This window comes from Panthera onca, chromosome C2 (genome assembly GCF_046562875.1).
Source record: "Panthera onca isolate mPanOnc1 chromosome C2, mPanOnc1 haplotype 2, whole genome shotgun sequence".
In the NCBI taxonomy this organism is placed as follows: domain Eukaryota; kingdom Metazoa; phylum Chordata; class Mammalia; order Carnivora; family Felidae; genus Panthera; species Panthera onca.
This window is the reverse complement of record NC_138347.1, coordinates 45,652,155-45,678,913: the sequence shown is the minus strand read 5'-3', so window position 1 is coordinate 45,678,913 and position 26,759 is coordinate 45,652,155. Positions and strand designations below refer to the sequence as shown.

Here is a 26,759-nt window from a genome sequence, read left to right as displayed (position 1 = left end):
GAGGAATGTCCATAAGGATCCTGAACAATAGAAGATTTATGAATCCAGTGCAATATCACAGCCAGCCAGCTACCACCGTCACTAGATTGTAATTTTGTACTTAGTTTTGCTACCACTGTTTCATATAAAAGTAAATTGAAGTGATTTTCAAATATGTGGGAGACCAAAGGGAAATCTTTTCTGCTTCTAGCAAGCACAGAATGCTATTAATGAGCCATGGATGACTTCCCTACAATGCAATGCACTTAGCCACTTCCTCTTTCTGTGCTCACAGAAGCTGCGATTATCAAATTCTAAAGCAGTAGTTTGAAAAATGACTTCGTTTTTGAGAATTTGTGGGAGATGTGTATATATATATATATATATATATATATATATATATATATATATATTGCCATGGGGAGTTGAGCATCTGCTATTGACATAAAGTTTATATACCACTTTGAGCTTCTGGGATAAAAGAGATATGATTACAAAGAAGGGTAAGAATATTAAAGAAGAGTAAGAAGGGAGTATTTGGCCATGTTTTTTTTTTTTTTTCTTTCTCATGCATGTGATTTTTATCTTAATAGAAATTCTATGTGCAGACAGGAGACAAGTTCACATGGGGATATGGCAGTGAACTTATAAAAAGAAGTAAAAGTAATTTTATTTAAAAAAGTGTATGAGAACATGGCTTTTTGAGTCAGAGACTTGAGTTTGAATGATCACTCTACCACTTAGTGTGTTATGTGTTATTTTATAAGCTTTAAAATAATCAACTCAATGACACTTGTATGAGGTAGATGCTGTTAATATTCCCATTTTATAGATAAGTAAGCAGAGGCACAGAGAAGTTAGTAACTTTCCCAAGTCACAAGGTCACATAGCTGGAAGGGACAGAACCAAGATGATCTGGCATATATTGACATTCAGATTCTTACAGCAGTGGTAATGATAGCCACCATTAACCGAACATCTATTCTTTCCCAGACTGTGTGGTCTCTTACCTATATAATGTACAAAAGCCAAAAAATATTAGTTTTTAAATTTTAAATCATGAAATATACCACTTATAAACAGGTATCAAGATGCTTCTACATAAATATTTTATTGATGAGCTATTATCTTTTCTTTATAATATATTGTAATTAATTCATGATTCAGCAGGATAAAAAGGATATCTGAAGCTAAGAATTCTTTCCTAATTTGCTGTGGCAGTCATTTGATCCCATTTTCAAGAGCAATTTAGATTGAGTATGTGCTGCATTTATTTGCCATTATATTCAGCTCTAGGATATAGTTGATGCAAAAAAAAATCCATAACTTATCCCAAGCGTCATTAGAGAATAAGTCATGTTGGTATATGTCTGATAAGAATGAGTTTTTGAATAAACATAATGGAAGGTCCTAACTATATATGCATTTCAAAGTACCATAGGTGGTCCTGATAATTTATTCTAAAATAATTTAGCACATTTACAGGAGAAATGAATACAAGTTATAAAATAACATCCTGAGAATGGCTACAGAAAAAATAAAAACAAATAGTTCATGTCCCCAAACACCTATGAATTTCATTTTGCTTTAAAAAGCATACTTGGTTGAGAGACTGCATTGTGTGAAGAGTATTGCTCTGTAATAACTTGACGATTTTGCTGAATTCAGCTTCTGGCATTGAATCTGGGCATCAAGTCCAGTCACAGGGTAAATATATCATTACTGCTAATATTGAGAGAAGTCAGAAAAAGAGGGCATGAACTCAAGAAAAATAAATGAAAATGAGATTTAAAAAAAGAAAGGTAAGATGCAGAACTTAACCAAATAACATAGAACAAAAAAATTAAATGAAGAAAGAATGCTTGAGACTGTTTTTATCCTATGAAAATGAAGATAACAAATAATATAATATATTCCAAATAGCAAAAGTCCAGTCATGTTATAAGTAAAAAAATGACCATATCTCTGCAGATAGATGAATATTTGAGAATACAATGACATTCAAATATGTGACCTCTGCTGGGGATGAAAAATATTTACTGTAGTAATTATTTTTTGTATTGTTTTTTTTTACTATCAATGAGTATTTTTGTAGCATATGATGGCTTTTTAAATATTAAAGACATTATAAATACATTTGAAATATAACTTCAAGATTGCTCTGTTATTCTCTACTACTATGTGAGACAAATGATTTTTGTATACACCATACTTTCAAGGATAAGTCACTTTAAAAAGAATGCTTTAAAATTTTTGTTCTGAAAACAATCTCTGCTAGGGTTTTTTCTTTTTTCTTTTGTTTTCTGAAAGTCAGGGAAACAAACTTAAGAGTGATAAAACCAGTTTTCTGATATGAACTTGAGTCATTATTCGTAAATATACATCAATTTAAGGGGCTCAGCATTATAGATCATGCATAAAACATCATGCTGAATAGTTAAATGTGATAAAACAAAATGAATGTTTATGTGAGACAACTGAGTTTCATTTAATCTTTTATAACATCATTTGGAAATATATATATTAATAAGGCATGTGAATTTATAGGAGAAATCAATTATATTATTATATGTATATATACTCCTCCCATTGGTAACACACTAATGTATCACAGTATCGGAGAAATGCACCCTAGAGAAAATGTTGCTATTCTTCATGGAAAAATCCATGAATAACATTATGTAAAAATTAATTTATGATAAATGATTTAAATCTAGAACTCAGAATATCTTATTTAAATGCCATCAGAAAAGAACACCTCACCCGCAAAAAGGAGTCTAGGGATCCATTCTCCATATATTCCACCACAATCATTACTGGTCTGCCTGCAAAAAGAGCAAAAGAACACACAAGGATTAGAGCAATTACGGAAATCTGTGCTGCAGTAAGAGATTTCCAGCTGTGGCAGCTAAATTACTTGTATTTTATTAATAGAAACTTCATTTGCCAACGTGCTTCTACAAAAGTCTCCCTATTACACATAGGCATCTCCCCTTTTTTTATGGCATCATTTCTGTTGAGTTCATATAAAGAATACAAATTAAAAAGGAATTAAGCATTTCCTTTTCTGAAGCCCTGCAATCACTTGTTTATATTATGTTCTTTTTGTCCTGAGCTTTTCCTAAAAGATCATGAACAAGCTGAAGGCAGGGTTTAAGCAGTCCCTGTAGCTGCCTTGGCACTTGCAGAACACCTTGTCCTACAGTGGTGCAGTCACTGTGGCTGAATTACATTAGACTGGGCATTTCTGAAATATTCCTAAGGCAAAGAGGAAAGGAGAAATTCATAAATTCTCTTTAAGAAATTATAAACCATTAGTCATAGTCTGCTTTTAAGGGCTTTTAAGTAGAAAAATGTCAGTAGATTGATGAATGCTACCAAGTTGGTGGGCTTTGCAATAGTTCTTGATCATGTCTTTATTGGACATAGATTAGATCAACAAAACATTGATGACAGTGCATGAAAATAAGTAGCTCTGATTTTGTAGTCTAGTAACAGAAGCTAAAATCAGAAACTGAACATCATTTATTTCTTCTTTATCATATCTATTTGCAATTGCTACAGTTCCCAATACCTCTATTAGGTAGAATATTTGACATAAATAACTTAGATTTGTTTCAAAGAAAAGAATCTATTTGTTCTGCCAAATTGCTCAAGTTTAAAAGATAAACTAATTTCAGATGAAGAGAAAATATTTACCTGAAATAAACATATATGACATACTTATTTTTTACTTCTATATTCCTTGCTTCTCATTGAAATTTTTAGCAATTGAATCTGCACTGTGCACATTTTTTCCTCGTAAGTACAAAGAAGATCTGGAAAGAAATTATGTGTACCAATGATGGAAATATTAGACCTCATATTGTAATTCATGTCTCTGTTATGAACTCAAAGCCTTGTGGGTTAAAAAGGGTGACTGTAACAAATTAGTACAATGTCTGCAAATGCTAGATTTTACATTTGAATCTATATTTTAAAGAAAGATGTGCTAAAGGTTAAATGTAGTAATAAAGCTCCCAATTTATCATGCATAGTATTAGAATCCAAAGAAATTTTCCATTTTGGTGGATTTCCATAATGCTCCTCAAAGTCATTACTTTCACCCAAACACAGATATAGAACTTTATCAGAAAATCCTGAGGTCAAATGAACTGTCAGCACTATTGTAGCAAGGAACTAGAAGATCCAGATTTTAAATATTACACTTTGTCATGAAATCTTTTATTTGGCCATTGGTTTCAGAGAGCTTGGAAACAGGAGCTGGATGCAAACACTTGGTTAGCAAGGTAGGGAAAATAAAAGATCATTTTTTATACTTATATATGGAAATTCTGAGACCGTTATTCTAGTTTCAATTGTAATGGATCATGGATGTTAAGGGGAAATGCTGGGTTACTACAGTGACTGCCTGAGTTCACCTACCCAGAGTTAACCCTTTCAATCTACCTTGACCATGCTGCCAGAGAAACATATATATACCCCTCCCTAAGAATGTCAGTTTTGATACAAAAGAGCTTGCAAGCACTTCGCTTGTATTAATACAAATTATTATTAGCCCTATTACACAGATAAGGAAATTGAGATAGAAAATTAAAGCACTTGCCCATCAAAGAGCTAAGTGGCAGTGTCGAGTAGTCTGTCTCAGAGTTTAAGCTCTTAACTTTTATGCCATAGGTGCCTCTCAGACATAATTTATAGATAGAAGCCGTAAGGCTTATCCTCCTTTGCTGGACCTCATCTCTCCTAACTAGCCCTGTCCTCTCCTGCTCCATTTGTTGTTATTATCATCTATACTGGTTCAATCCTGCCTCCTCTCCTTTCCCTTTTGGTATTCCCCTGCCAGGATTATTTCCCAATTTGCTTCTCCCTGATCTCACCTCACACCTCTTCCGTGAAAGTCCCCATGGTGATATTTCCTCTAGTGGCATTCCCATCACATCTATTGTCTGCACTATGAAATGTGCCTGGTTCTATATTAGGTTGTTTTTCTCTCTTATTTTCCCATAGATGCTATGTCTCCCCCCATTCATTAGGTTTCTCAAAACTACCTCCCGTAAGGCTGAGCAGAGTAGGTGCTTTATAGTAACGAGTTGATTTTTCTCAATGACTTCGTAATTCCTCAGAGAGTAACACTGAAGTATTTCGGCAAGATTCTAATCTATGTGAATACCAAGTACTTTGAAATTAGTTCTATCTATAACTCCTTGGGAGACACTTTATACAATCTTAAAATTCATCAGTGACAAGTTTCATCTTCTCATTAAAGATAATAAAGAGTCAAATGAAGACTCCCCTGGTTTCTTGTGAATTATAAGCTTCCCATCTGAGCCCTGCATCTTTTGTATTTTGTGCAGTAATGCCAATTTAGAGCTGCTATTATTAAACTAAGGAGTTGTTTTATTAGAATACTGCTGGCATCTAACCTGTTATTTGTTTCCTAGTGATTTTCTATAGGAGGGTTAGTTACACTGTGAAGATTACAAGCAACTTTATAGTCTATGATTACATTTTATAATCAACAAAATAGATAAGTATAGGGAAATTATGAAAGGATGGTATTCAAATATGTGGATAGGTGAGAGAATCCTATTGGCAACAGTGCTTTGTCTGTTATATTTTTAAATATGTAAAAATTATACAATACATTATTGCTCTTGGAAAATATATTTGGAGGTGATTCTATTTTTATATTTTCAAAACATTTCAGCTTTTCTCACCTGTTTTCCAATTTTTGCCACTTCCCCAAGTGCCTCATGTTACAGAATTAACTTAGTATTTGCTTTGTACTGAAGTCAATGGAAAAACTCCAGGATTCTTGAATGTTAGTCAAGTCTCAACATCCCTAGACTTTTTTTTAGAAGTCTCAATGGCTTGCTTTAAGAAATTTTCAAAAACACTTCTTGAAGTCACACAAAAAAGTGAATTTCTTTCATTTTCCTTCAAAAAGTAGCCCAGAAATGTTTATTGGTATTTTAAATTACATTGGAATCAAAACCCTGTAAGAAATCACTTATTCATATCCTGAACACAATGAATCACAAAATCCCAGATCATCTTTTTCTGTTTTAGACAAAAATTACCTCCTTTAACTGGGACTTTAATGTACTATTGACTAATGATTTTTTTTTTCAAATTTACAGTTTCCTAATACTTAAGATGATTTTGATATGGGTGGTGTTGAGAAACCATATGGTGATAAGAGTATATTTTTCTTGTGCTGTTGTTAAAGAAAACAAAAGAAAGGAATTCTTTGAATGTTCTAGGGAAAACATTTTGCAAGTGAAATAGTGTTGTTTGTTTGTTTATTTGTTTGCCTCAAGAAGATATGTGAAAGAAGGGGATTACAGGGATTTAACATTTTCATATAAGCAATGAGTTTGTACTGGATGTAGAATTTTGTATCAGCTTGGCCATTTCTAATATGATGTCAGTAATATCAAGAATCTAAAGAAATCACAATGACCCCCAAACTCTATTGTAGATTTAAAACAATTTTAGTTTATTTAACATTATATCATGTCTATATTTTATCTACCACATAATAAAGTTTGTGGTGATAATTTGGATTGACAGTTACATTGCCTGTATTTATCCCCTCCCCAGTTGCAATTCAGGACTTTGGAGCCAGTTACTTAACCTATTTCTACCTCCCCTGTTTCTGCTGTAGAGATAGTGAATTATAATGATCTCAAATGGATTTGATAATAAATACTTTTCTTATCCCTCTAAGGCATTCAAAAGATATGGATGACATAAATTTGAACAAAGTTATATTAAATAATTATTTTTATTCACCAGATAAGTACTAAAATTGGGGAATTATTTTTCCTTTATACTGTTGACTTGTGATTATCAGATCATGTCCCATGTGAATCTTAACTTTAAGGGATTCAAATAAAATCTTAACATTTCCCCTGAACCTGCTTTCCCTCCTATATTCCTGTTGGGGTTAAAACATCACCATCTACTTAGTTACCCAGGTTTGAAATCCCATTTTAATATTGGACTTTTCACTTTATCAAACCCCTGTCCATGAGTTATTAAGTTGTGCTGATTCTATATAAAATCTATTATCACTGCCCATATTCTGCCTTTATTTTCTCTTGCTTCACTTATTACAATAATCATTTGCTGGTTGTACTTGTTAATACTTATATAATCACTGTTTCAAAGAATGATCCAACTTTTTTTTTTTTTAGTGCCTACTATATATAAGTACTCTTCTAGTTTCTGAAAAAACACAATCAATGCAAGGTCCTTGCTCTCATGGAGTGTATAGTGAAAAGGAGAACGGAAATAGGTAAACAGTCAATTACTATAAAGGGCTAATGTTTCATACCCTCCTTTAAGAACTTGCTTTACTTATTGTCTTGTTTGCTGCAGAATTAAAATCTACACTGCTTGGCAATAAATTCCTTCACAATCTCTTCTCTGCCTTTGTTCTAGTGTCATCTTTTACCTCCCACTAGTTCCCTAACTCCTGTTTTTCAAATTATCTAGGGGACTCATAATTCATGAAGTGTGGCTTTACTTGTACCTCCCTGTCTTCCTTGGAAGACTGCCTTCTCACTGTTTCCACTTGGTAAAATCATATACTTAAAAAAGAAAAAGTAGAACTTAAATACTGTCTCCACTGTCAATTCTATGAATCACTTTCCCTTTTAGGAAGAACTGATTGTTTACTTTCTCCTCCTTTTATATCTTAATCAAGTGTATGTGATACACTTATGGTATGGAATTGGTATTTGCTGTGTAGGTGTCTGCCTCCCTCCATAAAATGCCCTGGAGGTCAGGAAGTGTGCTTAGTTCTTCTCAGTAAATTCACTATTGAGCACAGAATTAGGCACCTAATAGGTACTCAATTTCATTTTTTTAAAATGCAATGCCAGAAGGAACACATATAAAGACGTTCTTTATGACTGATTCTAGACCAAGAAAAGAGTTATTGAAATTACAGGATGGCAAATCAATACATTTTAAATTATTTTCATTGTAAAATATATGGTTTTGAAGAAAGAAAACTTCAAAATTTAGCTCTGCTACCTATTCACTTCATGATCTTGGACAAGTTATTTTTGTTCTTTCAGTTTTTGCATTTGAAAAATGAGCATAATATTATATACTACATATGGTTTTCAAAGAATTAGATGAGACAACATAATTAGCACAGTGTCTGGCAATAGTTGGCACTTAAAAATGTTGGTGTACATTTACTTTCCTTCCTTTCTGTGCACAATTATCTGCTTTCCCCTTATTATAGTTGCCCACTATGTAACAAAAAGTTTTACAAAAGTGGATTATTTCCATATTTTATTGTACTTTGATATGGACATGAAAATTCTTTTATATCCTATGGCAAAGTAAAAATCACCACTAGTTACATGTTTTATATAATACAGTAAATTATCAGTTTTAGCACTGAAATTCTTATGTCTCAGGCAAATTGGGATAGTTGGTTATCATACACCTTGTGTGCTCTGCACAGTGCAATTAGAAGTTGTGGGATTAGGATTAGATAATATGATATTAAAGACTTTTCCACTTCGGGCAAGTGACTTTTCATAACTCATGCTACTGCCTGTCTCTTCATTCATGTATATTTGTATATTACATAGTATTACATAATAACACTTCCTCTATTGTGTGAGAAGTGAGATTAAATGAGAAAATGTGTTTAAAACACAGGGAATAGTACATTATACTAAATACTGAATCACCCAATAACAGCTTAAAGAATGAATGGATAAATGCAAATATCATATCCTACCTTACTGTCTTGATGTTAAGTCCTAAACTAAGAAGTGGTTTTCGGAGTTAAAAAGGTTCATAACCAAAAATGGCTATGTCAGTATATTTAGGAGCTTTCTTGATGGTCTCAGAAGTCTGCTTAAATCCTACACACCTGAAATTGACAGGTTTGAAGTTGTTTTAAAGAACAAGATGGTTTCTCCTAGAGTAAAATAATCAAAATGAGTATTTTATTACTTTAAATGACACACTATAATACATAGTTTCTTTGGAATAGTTTCTGTAGGAAATAGATTCTTATCCCCATTAACAAGCTATGCTGTCTTTTGTACTCTACACATTTGTACCTGTAGCAATGTGTCTTTTTGCTTAATTTGGAATTGGTTTTAACCTTAAATCTATTTGAAATTCCTGAATCTACATGATGACTTTGTTGATTTGGCTCCATGTTTTCTCTTAATTTCTTTATTTTATTTTTTAAATTTAGAAGCCATCCAAATGCTCTGAAAAATGATGAAGAATAAATTATTTTACCCAATGATAAAATCGCTGAGCAGAAATTAGGAGGAAGGACTACATTTGTGAAAACTGTAGCATTTCTTAATCTAGATTTGTTTCAGAGTAAATAAAAGGTGTGAGGTTTGAGAAATGAGACGTAATTTTCCTGCCAGTTCCAGAGAACAGTGGCATACCATCTGCATCAATTAACTTCAGTAATATTCAGTACTATCCTGCCTACTGAAAATTACCATATGGGAAAAAAGACTTCTCTGTAATTAGACATGTCTTGTTGACAATGAAAGTTACTGCCAATGATGCCTAATGTTAGATTTTGTTTTCACTCTAAGACACTAACCATATTGCAAAATTTTAATAACATATGAATTTTTAAGAGTGGCTCTCTTGTTTTTTTTATTACATCCATATTTACAAAAGTGTTATGACAATGATAAAATTAAAGGTGCGTGTTTTAAAATGATCTGGTTTATGACTTTTTGCTTTCAACTATAGTGAAATGATTGATTATACACCAATCAATTATTTAATTAGTACTAGGTAGGAAGGAACAAAACGTATCAGAGCATTCTCATGACTTGAAATACTATGTAATACCTAAGTTCAAAACTGAATTAAACCATGTGACAAATAAATAATTTTATGCTGCCTTTGTTCTTGTTTTATTTTCTGTGAAACACTTTTGTGTAGGTAATTTAAAAATAGATACTACATCTAAGTCAGCACATATGTAATGAATGGCTAACTTTAAAAAATAAGTTTTTCAATATGTCATGCACTATTCTAAGGGTTTTACAGGTGTGACCTCATTTAACCCTCATACCAACCCCTGTGGCGAGGATAAATACTAGTTCAGTTTAACAGCTCAGATTACGGATGCACTGAGAGTTTAAGCAACTTGCCCAAGGATGCACAGTGAGCAACTGGCAGAGCCAAGACTTGAATGCAGGAGATCTAGCTCCAGGGTCTGAGTTCTTGACCATCTTCTGATACCCCCAAATGATACTTGGGTCTCCACTAGTAATTTGAAGACATAAAGCATTACCCTAAATATCTGTGCCTCATCTTAGAAACACATTCTGGAAACGCATTATGGACTGGGCACTGTGTTGCTCCCAAAGATGTTTTGTCCTTGAGAAGTTGCAGGATTTTAAGGTTTTATTTATTTATTTATTTATTTATTTATTTATTTAGAGATAGAGACAATGCAGGGGGCAGAGGGGCAGAGAGAGGGATACAGAGAATTCCCAGCAGGCTCTGCACTGTCAGCATGGAGCCTGATGAGGGGCTTGAACTCAGGAAAACCACAAGATCATGACATATGCCAATACCAAGAGTCAGACGCTTATCCAACTGAGCCACCCAGGCACCCTGAGAAGTTCTTGGATTTTAAAGCCTCATAAAGCTCTATAATATTCTATATAAACAGGCAATACAGGCTAAGGAAACTTGCTGGAAAAAAACCTTTAGATTTTGCTTTCCCCATTCTTAAGCATCAATTGATGATAATAATGCTGAGGATCCTTCAAGGAAATATTTTAAGAGAGTCTTGAAGCTTTTGAGAGAAGGTAGCATATTTTCCAGTAGTGTTTCAAATGGTATCCTTTATTTCTGGTTTCATAAGTGTCTTATGGTTATACAACTAATCAAATATTCAGCGTTTTGGTCTTTTGTACCATTTGCTAATCAAAAGAAAATCAACACAAAATCTAAAAATAAAGCAAATGTCCAGAGAGGACAGATTTAATTCAAGCTACATAGGTTATTTATGGTGAGATTTTTAACAACGGAGAAAGTATTTCTTAAATGAAACACATATATAAGTTAAACTACCAACTACTTTCCTTTTTCCCTTCCAGGAAAGTTACTACTTATTTTTGAGCCTTTTCTGTAATTCTTATAAGGAGTTTAATTTAAAAAAAAAAAAAAAAGAAAGTTCAGTTTTGCTAATTAAACTTTCTTTTAAGACCTCTGTGAACACAACTAAGAAAACCCTACGTTGTGCCACGGGCACCTTCCACTGTGCTTTGTCCTACAAGACAAAGAATGCTGCAATGTGACAAGTTTTATAACAGGGTTGGTCTATCCCCACTTATTTATGTTCACAAGTGGCCCAGCAGCCCATGAGAGCATGCATACAACCCTCTGGGAGAGGAAAAGACATTTGAGCAGCTCAGTTACTTATCGTGTTTCCAATTAAGGTGTAAACACAAAGACACAGCAATTCCAACCAACACAGAAATTAAACACTAATTCACATGGAGACCCAGTTAATTTAGCAAGCTGTATAAAGTTTTTTTTTAGAATTTCTCTTTGCGAAAAGAAAATGATTCCGGGATGAATCTTTTGAAAGTGTTGATAGTTTCTTTGAATAGCATCAAAAAAGAGGACACAATTTGTAATAATAAAACATGAAGATCTCTAGGGAGTAGACGTATATTCTCAACTGAGAATTTAAACAGCCATATAAATAAGGTCCAGATTTTTAAGATTCAAACTTCTTAAATTATATTAAGATAAAAGTAGCATTTATGCCAATAAGAATGTATAATAACTAAGGTCAAAAGCTAATAGTATTTAAAGAATCTGAAAATAGTAAAAAAAAACACTAGTAAAGTAGAAGTAAAAAGAACTAGTAAAAAATGTGGAGATTACTTAAAGACTTCATACCTTTCATGTTTTTCTGGGAAAAAAATAGAAATTCTCTTTTTTTCCATATGAGTGTGTATATATATACACACTCATATAGAAAATGGAAAAAAAGAGAATTTTATATATATATAAAATTTTATATATATATAAAATTTATTGTCAAATTGGTTTCCATACAACACCCGATGCTCATCCCAACAGGTGCCCTCCTCAATGCACATCACTCACTCTCCCCTCTCTCCCACCCCCCGTAAACCCTCAGTTTGTTTTCAGTATTTAAGAGTCTCTTATGGTTTGCCTCCTTCCCTCACTGTAACTTTTTTTCCCCCTTCCCCTCCCCTATGGTCTTCTGCTAAGTTTCTCAGGATCCATATATGAGTGAAAACATATGGTATCTGTCTTTCTCTGACTGACTTATTACACTTAGCATAATACTCTCCATTTCATCCATGTTGCTACAAATGGCCAGATTTCATTCTTTCTAATTGCCAAGTAGTATTCCATTGTACGTATAAACCACATCTTCTTTATCCATTCGTCAGTTGATGGACATTTAGGTTCTTTCCGTAATTTGGCTATTGCTGAAAGTGCTGCTATAAATATTAGGGTGCAAGTGCCCCTATGCATCAGCACTCCTGTATCCCTTGGGTAAATTCCTAGCAGTGCTATTGCTGGGTCATAGGGTATTTCTATTTTTAATTTTTTGAAGAACCTCCACACTGTTTTCCAGAGTGGCTGCACCAGTTTGCATTCCCACCAACAGTGAAAGAGGGTTCCCATTTCTCCACATCTTCGCCAGCATCTATAGTCTCTTAATTTCTTCATTTTAGCCACTTAGACTGGTGCGAGGTGGAATCTCAGTGTGGTTTTGATTTGTATTTCCCTGATGAGGAGTAATGTTGAACATCTTTTCATGTGCCTGTTGGCCATCTGGATGTCTTCTTTAGAGAAGTGTCTATTCATGTCCTCTGCCCATTTCTTCACTGGATTATTTGTTTTTCGGGTGTGGAATTTGGTGAGTTCTTTATAGATTTTGGAGACTAGCCCTTTGTCTGATATGTCATTTGCAAATATCTTTTCCCATTCCGTTGGTTGCCTTTTAGTTTTGTTGATTGTTTCCTTTGCAGTGCAGAAGCTTTTTGTCTTCATGAGGTCCCAATAGTTCATTTTTGCTTTTAATTCCCTTGCCTTTGGAGATGTGTCAAGTAAGAAATTGCTGCAGCTGAGGTCAAAGAGGTTTTTTCCTGCTTTCTCCTCTAGGGTTTTGATGGTTTCCTGTCTCACATTCAGGTTCTTCATCCACATTGAGTTTCTTTTTGTGAACGGTGTGAGAAAGTGGTCTAGTTTCATTCTTCTGCATGTTGCTATCCAGTTCTCCCAGCACCATTTGTTAAAGAGACGGTCTTTTTTCCATTGGATAGTCTTTCCTGCTTCGTCAAAGATTAGTTGGCCATACATTTGTGGGTCCAGTTCTGGAGTCTCTATTCTTTTCCATTGGTGTATGTGTCTGTTTTTGTGCCAATACCATTCTGTGTTGATGATTCATCTCGGTAGTAGAGGCTAAAGTCTGGGATTGTGATGTCTCCTGCTTTGGTCTTCTTCCTCAAAATTACTTTGGCTATTCGGGGCCTTTTGTGGTTCCACACAAATTTTAGGATTGCTTGTTCTAGCTTCAAGAAGAATGCTGGTGCAATTTTGATCGGGATTGCATTTAATGTGTAGATTGCTTTGGGTAGTATTCACATTTTAACAATATTTATTCTTCCAATCCATGAGCATGGAATATTTTTCCATTTCTTTGTATCTTCTTCAATTTCCTTCATAATCTTTCTGTAGTTTTCAGCATACAGATCTTTTACATCTTTGGTTAGGTGTATTCCTAGGTATTTTATGATTTTTGTTGCAATTATGAATGGGATCAGTTTGTCTTTCTGTTGCTTCATTATTGGTGTATAAAAATGCAACTGATCTGTACATTAATTTTGTATCCTGTGACTTTGATGAATTTGTGTATCAGTTCTAGCAGACTTTTGGTGAAGTCTATCAGGTTTTCCATGTATAGCATCATGTCATCTGCAAAAAGTGAAAGTTTGACTTCATCTTTGTGAATTTTGATGCCTTTGATTTCCTTTTGTTGTCTGATTGCTGATTCTAGAACTTCCAACACTATGTTAAACAACAGCAGTGAGAGTGGACATCCCTGTCGTGTTCCTTTCTCAGGAGGAAAGCTCTCAGTTTTTCCCCACTGAGGATGGTATTAGCTGTGGGCTTTTCATAAATGGCTTTTATGATGTTTAAGTATGTTCCTTCTATCCTGACTTTCTCGAGGGTCTTTATTAAGAAAGGATGCTGAATTTTGTCAGATGCTTTTTCTGCATCGATTGACAGGATCATATGGTTCTTATCTTTTCTTTTATTAATGTGATGTATCACGTTGATTGACTTGTGAATATTGAACTAGCCCTGCAGCCCAGGAATGAATCCCACTTGATCATGATAAATAATTCTTTTATATGCTGTTGAATTCGATTTGCTAGTATCTTGTTGAGAATTTTTGCATTCATCTTCATCAGGGATATTGGCCTGTAGCTCTCTCTTTTTGCTGGGTCTCTGTCTGGTTTGGGAATCAAAGCAATGCTGGCTTCATAGAATGAGTCTGGAAGTTTTCCTTACCTTTCTAATTTTTGGAACAGCTTGAGAAGGATAGATATTATCCTGCTTTAAATGTCTGGTAGAATTCCCCAGAGATTTTTGATAACTAACTCAATTTCTTCACTAGTTATGGGTCTGTTCAAATTTTCTATTTTTTCCCGTTTGAGTTTTGGAAGTGCATGGGTGTTTAGAAATTTGTTCATTTCTGCCAGGTTGTGCACTTTATTGGCATATAATTTTTCATACTATTCCCTGATAATTGCTTGTATTCCTGAGGGATTTGTTGTAATAATTCCATTTTCATTCATGATTTTATCTATTTGGGTCCTTTCTCTTTTCTTTTTGAGAAGTCTGGCTAGAGGTTTATCAATTTTGTTTATTTTTTCAAAAAACCAACTCTTGGTTTCATTGATCTGCTCTACTTTTTTTTAGATTCTATATTGTTTATTTATTATTTCTCTTCTTCTTCTGGGTTTGGGGTGTCTTTGCTATTCTGCTTCTAGTTCCTTTAGGTGTGCTGTTAGATTTTGTATTTGGGATTTTTCTTGTTTCTTGAGATAGCCCTGGATTGCAATGTATTTTCCTCTCAGGACTGCCTTACTGCATCCTAAAGCGTTTGGATTGTATTATCATTTTCATTTGTTTCCATATATTTAAATTTCTTCTCTAATTGCATGGTTGACTCATTCATCTTTAGTAGGATGTTCTTTAACCTCCATGCTTTTGGAGGTTTTCCAGACTTTTCTCCGTGGTTGATTTCAAGTTTCATAGCATTGTGATATGAAAGTGTGCATGGTATGATCTCAGTTATTTTACACTTATTAATGGCTGTTTTGTGACCCAGTATGTGATCTACCTTGGAGACTGTTCCATGTGCACTTGAGAAGAGTGAACATGAGCAATTTTCCGTTGCTTTGGGGTGTAGAGTTCTAAATATATCTGTCAAGTTCATCTGATCCAATATATCATTCAGGGCCCTTGTTTCTTTATTAATCTCTGTCTATATGATCTACCCATTGTTGTAAGTGGAGTATTAAAGTCCCCTGCATTTACCACATTCTTATCAATGAGGTTGCTTATGTTTGTGATTAATTGTTTTATATATTTGGGTGTGCCGCATTTGGTGCATAGACATTTATAATTGTTAGTTCTTCCTGATGGATAGACCCTGTAATTATTATATAATGCCCTTCTTCATCTCTTGTTGCACCTCTAAATTAAAGTCTAGTTTGTCTGATAAAAGTATGGCTACTCCACCTTTTTTTTTTTTACTTCTAGTAACATGATAGATAGTTCTCCATCCCCTCACTTTCAATCTGAACGTGTCCTCAGGTCTAAAATGAGTCTCTTGTAGACAGCACATAGATGGGTCTTGTTTTTTTATCCATTCTGATACCCTATGTCTTTTGGTTGGAGCATTTAGTCCATTTACATTCAGTGTTATTACTGAAAGATATGGGTTTAGAGTCATTGTGATATCTGTAGAGGTTTCATGCTTGTACTGGTGTCTCTGGTACTTTGTGGTTCTTGCAACATTTCACTCACAGAGTTCCCCTTAGGATCTCTTGTAGGGCTGGCTAGTGGTGATGAATTCCTTCTGTTTTTGTTTGTTGGGGGAAACCTTTGTCTCTCCTTCTATTCTGAATGACAGACTTGCTGGGTAAAGGATTCTTGGTTGCATATTTTTTTTTCCATTCATCACATTGAAGATTTCCTGCCTTTCCTTTCTGGCCTGCCAAGTTTCAGTAGATAAGTCTGCTACTACCCTCATGTGTCTACCTTTGTATGTTAAGGTCCGTTTATCCCTAGCTGCTTTCAGAATTCTCTCTTTATCCTTGTATTTTGTCAGTTTCACTATGATATGTCATGCAGAAGATCTGTTCCAGATCTATTCCAGTTATGTCTGAAGGGAGTTCTCTGTGCCTCTTGGATTTCAATGCCTGTTTCCTTCCCCAGATCAGGGAAGTTCTCAGCTATGATTTGTTCAAGTACACCTTTAGCCCTTTTTTCTCTCTCTTCTGGATTTCCTATGATATGGATATTGTTCCATTTGATTGCATCACTTAGTTCTCTAATTCTCCCCTAGTACTCCTGGATTTTTTTTCCTCTCTCTTTTTTTTAGCTTCCTCTTTTTTCCATAATTTTACCTTCTAATTCACCTATTCTCTCTTCTGCCTCTTCAATCCATGCTGTGACCGCCTCCATTTTATTTTGCACCTCATTTATAGCATTTTTAATTCATCATGACTATTTTTTAGTCCCTTGATCTCTGTAGCAATAGATTCTCTGCTGTCCTCTATGCTTTTTTCAAGCCCAGCAATTAATTTTATGACTATTATTCTAAATTCTTGTTCAATTATATTGGTTAAATTGATTTTGATAAATTAATTAGCTGTTGCTATTTCCTGGAATTTCTTTTGAGGAGAATTCTTCTGTTTTGTCATTTTGGCGAGTTTTCTGTCCCTTCTGTGTTCTAAAGCTTGTTGTGTGCTCTGCACCTGCAAGCACTGCTATATTAAATGATGGTCATACACTGTCCAGGACCTGGCTGTTCAGGAGGTATTTTTCTGGGAGATTGTTACTTGTTCTTTGTTGTTGTGACTTTGGCTATTTTATTACCCTACTTGTAGTGACATTTTGGACCCTCCACCAGGTGTGCTTTGATTTGTTCCTTGGAGTAGCCCTGCCAAGTTCTGTGGTTCAGGTCGTGCAGATTGTTGTGTTAATCCTCAAATCAGTTTCCTAGGTGTGCAAGATGGTTTCCTAGGTGTGCAGATGTATAGTGTTGATCTGACTGCATTTCAGAGAGGATAGATGCAAAAAAACTTCCATGCTTTTCTGCCATCTTGGCCCCTCCCCTTGAAATTCTCTTTATAAATGTTCAAGAATTTGATATCAAATGCATCTTGTGGCTCTATTTTTAAAATTTTTCTTTTAAATGCACTGTCAATCTTACACGAGGATAATGATGTTCATTTATGTCAACTACACATGACTCTCTAAAACATTGAGTTTATAAGAACCTAGGATTCTTCATTTATGGATTTCAAGGTGTCCAGAGACCTCCTGAAATTGTATGCAAATATTTACATATATGATCATATGTCTATTTTCTTGGTGAAGAGTCTGTTATTTTTGACCAAGAAACAGTATAATCCATTAGAAATCTGAGTCCATGACCTGTATTACAACATCAGGACTCTATAGGAGTCCTTATTCATAAATTCTGCAATTGATTAAAGGTTTCATAAACTGGATATTATTTGAAAGTTTGAATTATACCTTCAATTTTGTATATGCTCCCATCCTGAGTTTTCTTATCCCATGTGGGATAAGAAACATCTTCACATTGTCTTCTGTAAGTTTTTAATTATTTTTTAACCTGTTGTGTATTTTTCCTCAGTAAGTCAAAGAACCGTGCTCTTTGGAACCAACTGACTTGAAGCAATAGAGGAAGCAGACTAAACACACATTGACATTATCCGGCCAGCCCCTCTTGCACAGGTTTTGAAACTATCAGTATATCCCAAAAAGTGTTTTTAAATAACCATCTAACATAGCAGTAACAGTGTGCAGATATTTTAAAGGGGTAGTTTATTGGGGACATGACTAGAAATACAATTACTCATATCACTTTCCTTGTGCTTCTCTTGGCTGGGAGTGGTCTCTGTCATTTTATCAGTGACTCTCTTTTCTCTATGCCACTCCTCAGTCCTGAGATAGAATAATCTTGTTCTCCTGCCCATTCCTGCCCCAGATTTCCCATGCCAGTTTTTTAAGAGTTGCAGTTCTGCAGCGTTTCCTTCTGAAGCTTGCAGATGTATAAACTTTCGAGGAGGAGGGTTCTCTGGGGAGAACCATATAAAATAAGTACTGAGTAGGGGCTATTGGGTCCTAGGTGGAATCACACAAATGTCAAGGAACAAAGAATCTAGGAGTTAGGAATCCAGATGAAAGTTTTTCTTTTTTGTTTTTTAACCATAGTTCATGTTTTGAATAATTTATTCAGGATTTTAGTTTGTATGTTTAATCCAGTTTTTCCTATACCCTTTATAATTAGCTTTTGGTTTGAGTGGGCACATGCAAATACTGATTCACACACACCTCACTCAAGGTAATTGGCAACATTCTCAGCTGCAGAAATGTATAAAATATACATCCTTTAATTAAAGAGCTTTTCTCCTCTTAAAAGTCTCTTACTTAAAAAGTAAACCACTGTCTCTTATCTTTTATGCATATTTATTACAACAATATTTTGTTAAAGATAAAATAAGGTCAATTGTCATCTATACTACATAAAAATATGAAAAGAATAATCATCCTCAGAACTATAGCCAATATAAATTATTTTGTCAGAAATGATTAATTTTGAAATATCAAATTATGGATCTCAAGCAAAGTTACTGACCTTTTTTAGAATGCCTGAACATATAAAAAATGAGATGGTTTACTTTGATTTTTCTGAACTGCAGTTCAGTTGTATTTAAAAGTTATATACTTTCCTACTGTTGATTTCCCTTGGCATACTGAGTTCATGCCAATTTTCCTTAACTTACATATATTCTTTCAAAGTCTGCCACTTAATCTTATATATTTGTGTTACTGCTTTTCTTCAGTCCTCTGTATGCATCAAAACTGATATTATATGCACTAGCTCTGAGAATCTCTGCAGCTTCAACTTTATTTATCATTCCTAACTTATTTCTACCATCTAAACTATATGCCTTCTGAATAAAATTTTTTGCCTGAATAATAGTGCATGTAATATTTGCCCTGACTCCATATCAGATAGGATTTCACATGAAATATGGAAAGGAAAATATTGATAATCATGGTTAATGGATTTTGAAGACATTTTAATATTGGCTTAGCTCTGTAAGTCCTTTGCTATAGAAATGGTCTACTTAGATCTGTTGTTAGTGTATAGAAAATTGGACTGTGAATTCATTTCCTAACATTGTTAGTCAGGGGACATTCATGAGGATATGAAAAAGTCTGGCTAACTGAGTAGAAGGCTCATTCAAATCTTTTTTCAAAGGGTAAAAAAATAATAGTAAACATTATTTTAGTTATATATTTAGTGACTGCAAATCTGGTGTTTGGGTCCCATATGTTCGTATTTCTCCTGCTATCTGTTTCAGTGTAGGCAGAGGAGTCTCATGGGATTGATTCACTCCATCTTTGCCATTTACTTTGAACCTAACACATGGAAGGCAATGAAGAGAAGCTCAGGTAAAAATGTCAAAAGAGGTGTTTTATATATAGCATTGTATTTAAAGCACTAGCAGACAAACTGAGATGGTGTTTCAGAAGAACAGTCCCTCAACAACTGAAGAGCTTCCAAGATTAACCACAAAGGAAGTATTAGGAAGATCTTGAACGATGATTTCTTTCAGAATTTATCTATTTCTAAATCCCTCATGCTGCCTGTTTCCTTTGTTTTCTCTTTCATAGACTTTGGTTATATTTGATAAATCTTGTTAGTTTAAAGCATATGTTTGAGTTTGGTCTTGAATCATGTGTGTGTGTGTGTGTGTGTGTATAATTAAGTAAATATTATATATATATATATATGTGTGTGTGTATAATGTGTGTATATGCATATAAATATTATATATAGTAAATTATATATATTTACATATAAATATATATGTAAATTTACCTAATTAAAGAAAAATGCAGTCTCCCACAACTGACTAAAAACTGCTAAAATATGTAACCTAGAATTTCGATGATCTAAACATACTAACCTAGGTTATTATTTTCTGAGTAAATATTAGATAATGAGTATGCTTTTATATTTTATAAGTAGGTCTAGTTTTTAAGACACATTGTAATGTCTGGATCTTAGTGTAAATTTAAGATACTACCCAATGTCAGATAGTTATTGCTGTGCAGTGACAGAAAAGAATAAATCAGGAAACGTCCATATATTATCCTATCATTGTAACTGTGTAATTTTATTTCTCAATAACTTTATTATGCTGGTTTTATTTGTATATGCTATATGTATGAAATCGCCAAAAACATAAAGGGTTTGGGTAGAGGCAGAGTCTGTCATACGATAAGCCACAAATCTAAGACCCTATTTGTAATCAGTGCTCTGTGACAGATAAAAATGTTCCATCCTACTTTCAGATACTGTATGCCTACAGAATTAAATCAAAGAAATAACTTGATGGAGGCACCTGGCTTGCTCAATTATTTAAGCATCCAACTTCAGCTCAGGTCATGATTTCGCAGTCTGTGAGTTCTAGCTCCATGTCGGGCTCTGTGCTGACAGCTCAGAGCCTGGAGCCTGCTTCGGATTCTATGTGTTTTTCTCTCTCTCTCTGCCCCTCCTCTGTTCATGAAAATAAATAAACATTAAAAAATTAAAAAAAAGAAATAACTACATGTATTAAAGAGGACAATTTATTTCCATTTTAGAGTACGTGCCTGATTATACATTTAGAAAAGGGGCATTACTTCTTTTCAGAGAGGTAGAATTTGATTCTAATTTTTTATAGTTTATGTATTTTTCAGAGAGAGAGCAAGAGAGCGAGAGAGAGAAAGAATTAGTGGGAGAGGGGCAGAGAGAGAGAGGAGGACAGAGGATCTGAAGCAGGCTCTGTGTTCACAGCAGAGAGCCAGATGCAGGGCTTGAATTCATGAACTCTGAGATCACGACCTGAGCTGAAGTCAGCCCCTTAACTAACTGAGTCACCCAGGTGCCCCAAATTTGACTTTAATAAGGAGGTATACAGCAGGGGAAGACTTTGCATTAAAAAATATAATATCAGTTCTGCCATTCTACCTTCTCCTCTCTCAGCTTCCTTCTCTCTTCTATTTCCTTCTCTCCTCTTGTCTCTTCTTCTCTCCTGTGACTTTCTTACTTTATTGAGTAACTACTGCTTGAAAGGCACTGCATCAAAGAATATTACTGGGTGATCAAAAAGAATGAAATCTTGCCATTTGCAACAATGTATCTAGATGGAACTAGAGTGTAAGTGAAATAAGTGTGTCAGTCAAAGGCAAATATCATATGATTTCATTCATATGTGGAATTTAAGAAACAAAAGAGATGAACATAGGGGAAGGGAAAGAAAAATAAGATAAAAACAGGGAGGGAGGCAAACCATAAGAGACTCTTAACTATAGAGAACAAACTGAGGGTTGCTGGAGGAGAGGTTGGGGGGGGATTGGGCTAAACGGGTGATGGGCATTAAGGAGGGCACTTGTTGGGATAAGCAGTGGGTGTTATACGTAAGCGATGAATCACTAAATTCTACCCCTGAAACCAGTACTACACTATATGTTAATTAACTTGAATTTAAATAAATTTAAAAAAAGAAAGAAAATAAATATATGAATATACTTGCTATTTAATTTTCAGTCAATTAGTTTCTGGCATTTTTCTCTATTTGAAACTAAGAAAGATAACTCTTTACTACGACCTTTCTAGAAATAAAAAAGGTCATATAGACAGTATAAACAATTGACAATAGTTAAATAAATACTGATTTTAGGCTTGTCTGCTTTCTGGGTCTCATAATTAAATGATTCATTGCAGTTAGTGCAAAAATAAGTACTATAGGGGCACCTGGGTGGCTCAGTGGGTTGAGTCCCACTCCTGGTTTTGGCTCAGGTCATGATCTCACAGTTCATTAGTGCAACTCCCCCATTGGGCTCTGCGCTGACAGAGCAGAGCCTGCTTGGTATTCCCTCTCTCACTCGTTACCCCTCCCATGTGTGTGTGTGTGCTCTCTGTCTCTCTCTCAAATTAAATAAATAGACTTAAAAAAATAAGTACTATATAAACACTGTTCCTTGATAGCATAGTGTGACATGAATACAAATAAATGATTTTATAAGAAACATCATCGTGTATCTCATTTAAATTCGATTAAGATAAGTAACTGGGAACTAAATTAGCACCATCATTAGGACAGGCTTTGTGATTTCCTTGAATCACATAGCTAATGTCTTTTGAGACCCTCAAAGTACTGTGACAAATAATCAATTGGGATAAAGCAAATTGATTGCTGCCCAGTCGCCGTCAAACATTGGCCACCTGTTCAAAGTGCCACGGTACAGGTCAAGGGAGGAACTATTTTCTTGATGATGTCCTAAACCTAACGGGTGATGAGTTCATTTATTAGATAGCAAAGAAATACTTTTAAAAAATATGAAAGAATAAAAACTCATGATTACTACTTCATTCTCCTTTACACAAAATTATAAAGGAAATTCTCGGGAAATAACCTATAGATGAATGTAAGAGGATAAAAATTACCTTTGAAACTGTAGCAGTCATTACTGAATAGTGCCAGAGGAAATGCACAGGGATCACTTATCAAAGTGATATAAGCCAGGAAAAGTGAGTTGAGTTAATTTCAGTTTGAGGGAACAGGAACAAGTTTAGATCTATAAATTTTTTATGAAGCAATTTTGTTACACCTGATTTGTATGTAAGTCATGGAAACTGAACTGAGTTTTCTTTCCTATGAAAGCTGGAGGCAAATTTGGCTTAAAGCCTAGAAGAACAGAGTGCTAGAGTGTTTTTTCAGATCTCTCTCTAGAAAGTTGCTTCTGTGTATGTGCTATAGAAACATCATCTTTCTTCTATTATTCTCAGTGGCTAAATGACAAGGGTTATTTATTTATTTATTTTTAGCAGTAATGCTGAATAATTCAAGTTACTTCTGAACTGTGTAATGTCATTTCTGCCAAACATACCTAAATCCACTGAGATTTGTCATTAAGAGTTAAGGATTAAGCTATTAAACTACAAATCATCCATTCCTCAATTCTAATCACTGAGATATTAATAATATATGTGAAAACTGCCTTTTTATATTTGCAGCTCTGAGAGCTTAGCTTACATAGATTTTTATTTTGTGTCTTTTGCAACACCACCATCACCACCAACAGTAAGAATAATAACATTTCTGAGCAACTGATACCATTTTTGTTTCTAAAGAGGAAAAAAAAGTGGCACTCATTAGAATTAAAACTGCTAGTTTTAAATTCATGTAGTTTTGGTTCCTACTGTATCAGTGGCATTGCTGGCCACAAAGCCTCCAACCATATCGGTAATTGTCCAATGATAAAACCAAACGACATCAAAGCATATTTACGATTTGCTATTTTGTATGTTTTAATTAAGAAGGCAAGGGTAATTTAAGAGCAACAGAAAAATAGAAATGTAATAATGTTAGGCCTTGTTGGTATAATATTGTTAAGAAAAGCAAGAAATGTGCGTGTTGGAATTTTGTTTTTATTGGATTTCCTAGTGTCTTCAAACATTCCCAGGATTGGTTGGCTGGGCCAGCCCTCCTGAATACATTGATATCATCACCATAATTTGTGGCACAATCATGACTAAAAAACAGCAGAATTACACTAATTAAAAAAATTTTTTTGACACAGCAGGGAGAGGGGCAGAAGGCGAGGGAGAATCTTAAGCAGGCTCCACCCCCAGTGGGGGGGCTGACGGGGGCTGGATCTCATGAACTTTGAGATCATGACTTGAGTCTGAATCAAGTCAGACACTTAAGGAACTGAGCCACCAAGGTACCCCTAGAATTACAATAAGTAAAGCTCCAAGGGGTGCTTGGGTAGCTCAGTTGGTTAAGGGTCCGACTCTTGATTTCAGCTCAGGTCATGATCTCATGGTTGTGAGATTGAGGCCCATGACGTGCCCACTGGGCATGGAGCCTGCTTAAGATTCTCTCTCTCCCTCACCCTCTGCTTCTCTCTCTCTCAAAAAACAAAACAAAACAAAACAAAACAAAACAAAACAAAACTCCAAGAATCAATACCCTAATTCTATTTTGCTAAGACACATACAAAATATAAAGTGGGTTTATATCTTTTATACAACAGAAGAAGGCAGCTTGATATTTTATAAATTGGCAGGGAAAAAAGCAATTTGTTTCGGAAATAATATCATGGATAATCCAGAAAGTGATTTACTAAACTTTGAAATTGCATTTCATTTCATTTCATTTCATTTTTTAAAAGTATTTTTTACCAATTTTTTTCATGTTTATTCATTTTGTGAGAGAGACACAGAGAGTGAGTGGGGAAGGGACAGAGAGAGGAAGAGGCACAGAATCCGAAGCAGGCTCCAGGCTCTGAGCTGTCAGCACAGAGCCTGACAAGGGGCTCAAACTCATGAGCCATGAGATCATGCCCTGAGCTGAAGTCAGATGCTTCACCAAACTGAGCCACCCAGGTGCCCCTGAAATTGCATTTTAAAATTTTCGATTTTCGGGGTGCCTGCCTGGCTCAGTCGGTTAGACATCCAGCTCTTGATTTTGGTTCAGGCCATGATCTCATGGTTGGTAGGATCAAGCCCTGGAGTGCTGTCAGCATAGAGCCTGTGCTCCTCTCTCACTTGCTCTCTGTTTCTCTGTGTCTCAAAATAAATAAATAAACATGAAGAAAAATGCTCAATTCCCTATATTTTCTTTCTTTCATTGATAAAATACAGCTTTGGTCAGACTGACATGTTTAAGGGGAAACTGTGCATTAATATTCTTTTTCAAAAAAGTTCTTCAAGTTTCAAATTTGCTACTTTCTGGCTTTTCTTCCTATCATTTCTCTTTAGTAAAATTAAACTTTAATTAAATCTCTATAAACTTGCTCAAACACGGAATTGCCTGTCAATAATGCTGTTTTTAATTCTCTTTTCTAGTGAATTCCAAGTGGCAAAGTAGCTCCACTTTATCTTATTTTTATTCTTGAGTTATAAAATTTGAGATCTGAAGCTCTAGTCCTTATTTATGTAAAAATTATTCTAGAGGAGGCAGCAGCAGTATGCTAACTGGGTGTTCAGGTTACAGATCTGTCTTCCACTTCCTTTTACCACTTTCACGGCATTAGATATTATAAATGTGGTCCCTGCATTAAAGAAAGGTCACTTGTATTTTTTTTCAACAATATATCTTAGAAATATTTATTTCTGTATTGTGTATCTTTCAGTTGTGAGCACAGTCCTGTGCTGTATATGGTGGCAGAAAACTTCACCTGAAATACCTACCAGCAGGAATCCTGGGGGGCAGAGATCCTCCCCCTGGCACTGGATGCGGGGCCTGGATGCTATTTAAAAACCCTGCCCTCAGGAAGCTGGGGCAAAACGCCTCCACCCCAATGGCCGGGAAGGATCCTTTTAAGAGATAAAAATGGACATTAATCAAAATCTATTTGTGGAAAAGCTGTTGATCATTTAACTGGGGAAAAAATCCTATCATTAATAAAAACATCAAACCTTACAAGGAAGCTATAAAATTAAAAGGAATGAATGCATTTTTATTCATAATTTAAAAAAAAAAAAAACTTAGGTTTTGAAAAGAAAGTACTCTTAACTAGTTATAATCCCAAACGATGTACAAGTAGTAGAATGTGAAGATAAAATTTCCAAACCTACATTTGACAAAGCAGATATAAATAAAAGTCACTGAGGTTGTCTATTTGCAGAGTTGTCCACATGAGTGACAGACATGCAGGAGACAGCCACAGCGGGATCTGAGATCAAAGCTGCACTGGAAGAAGCAGTGTTTTGCTTTAGGTCTATCAGCAGTGGTGCTTAAAATGAGGAAAGCTTTTACACCATCCAGCAATTATATATGTTTTTGAAATAGCGGTAAGGAAATCCATATCCACAATTCTTAATTTGTTACACCTTTCTATTAGGGAGAAGACAGAGCTTGCAAAGGTAGAACCACACGCTTTTTCACTTTTAAGAAGGCTACTGTGAAGCAAAAAAACCCAACAGGAAACCACTTGGAAGTTTATTCATAAGATTATATCATGAATTGTGAATAAAAGAATGTCAGAGCTGGAAAAGACATCATAGGTCATCCAGTCAAAAAATTCTCATTTATAGACTAGCAAACTAAGGCATGAAAAAGGGAAGTGATGTCACTTAGGTGGCACACTCCTAGGACAAAATCTTCCCAGTGTAGATTAAAAATGAATAATGAGCCATTTCCTATTTGGGAGATTGCTATTCTCTGAATATGAATCAGAAACCCTTCAGTTTGGAATAACAGCATTATAATTTGGTATCTCAATGACCTGAAAGACACTAAAATCATTCAGAAGAAAATTTAATATACATGCACTCTCAGTGCATGGGCAGTACTGGTAATTGATATGGTATATCTAAGTTTAATCACGGTAACACTCTAAAAGCAAGTTACACTGATGGTTATAAGGAATGC

General features: G+C 34.7%; 1 protein-coding gene across 6 annotated transcripts in view; it reads right to left on the bottom strand.

The window, feature by feature from the left end:
• The window catches only part of EPHA6 (EPH receptor A6), an 865,677-nt gene that overhangs the window by 133,309 nt on the left and 705,609 nt on the right, over window positions 1–26,759 (bottom strand). For 5 of the 6 annotated variants that reach the window (XM_060640206.3, XM_060640200.3, XM_060640203.3 and 2 more), the window contains 2 exons: window positions 25,577–25,702; window positions 2,743–2,804 (listed from right to left, as the gene is read on the bottom strand). In XM_060640206.3, coding sequence (XP_060496189.3) covers window positions 2,743–2,804; window positions 25,577–25,702 — 188 coding nt within the window. The remainder of the gene's footprint in view (window positions 1–2,742; window positions 2,805–25,576; window positions 25,703–26,759) is intronic. The other variant, XM_060640202.3, reaches the window with a different exon arrangement.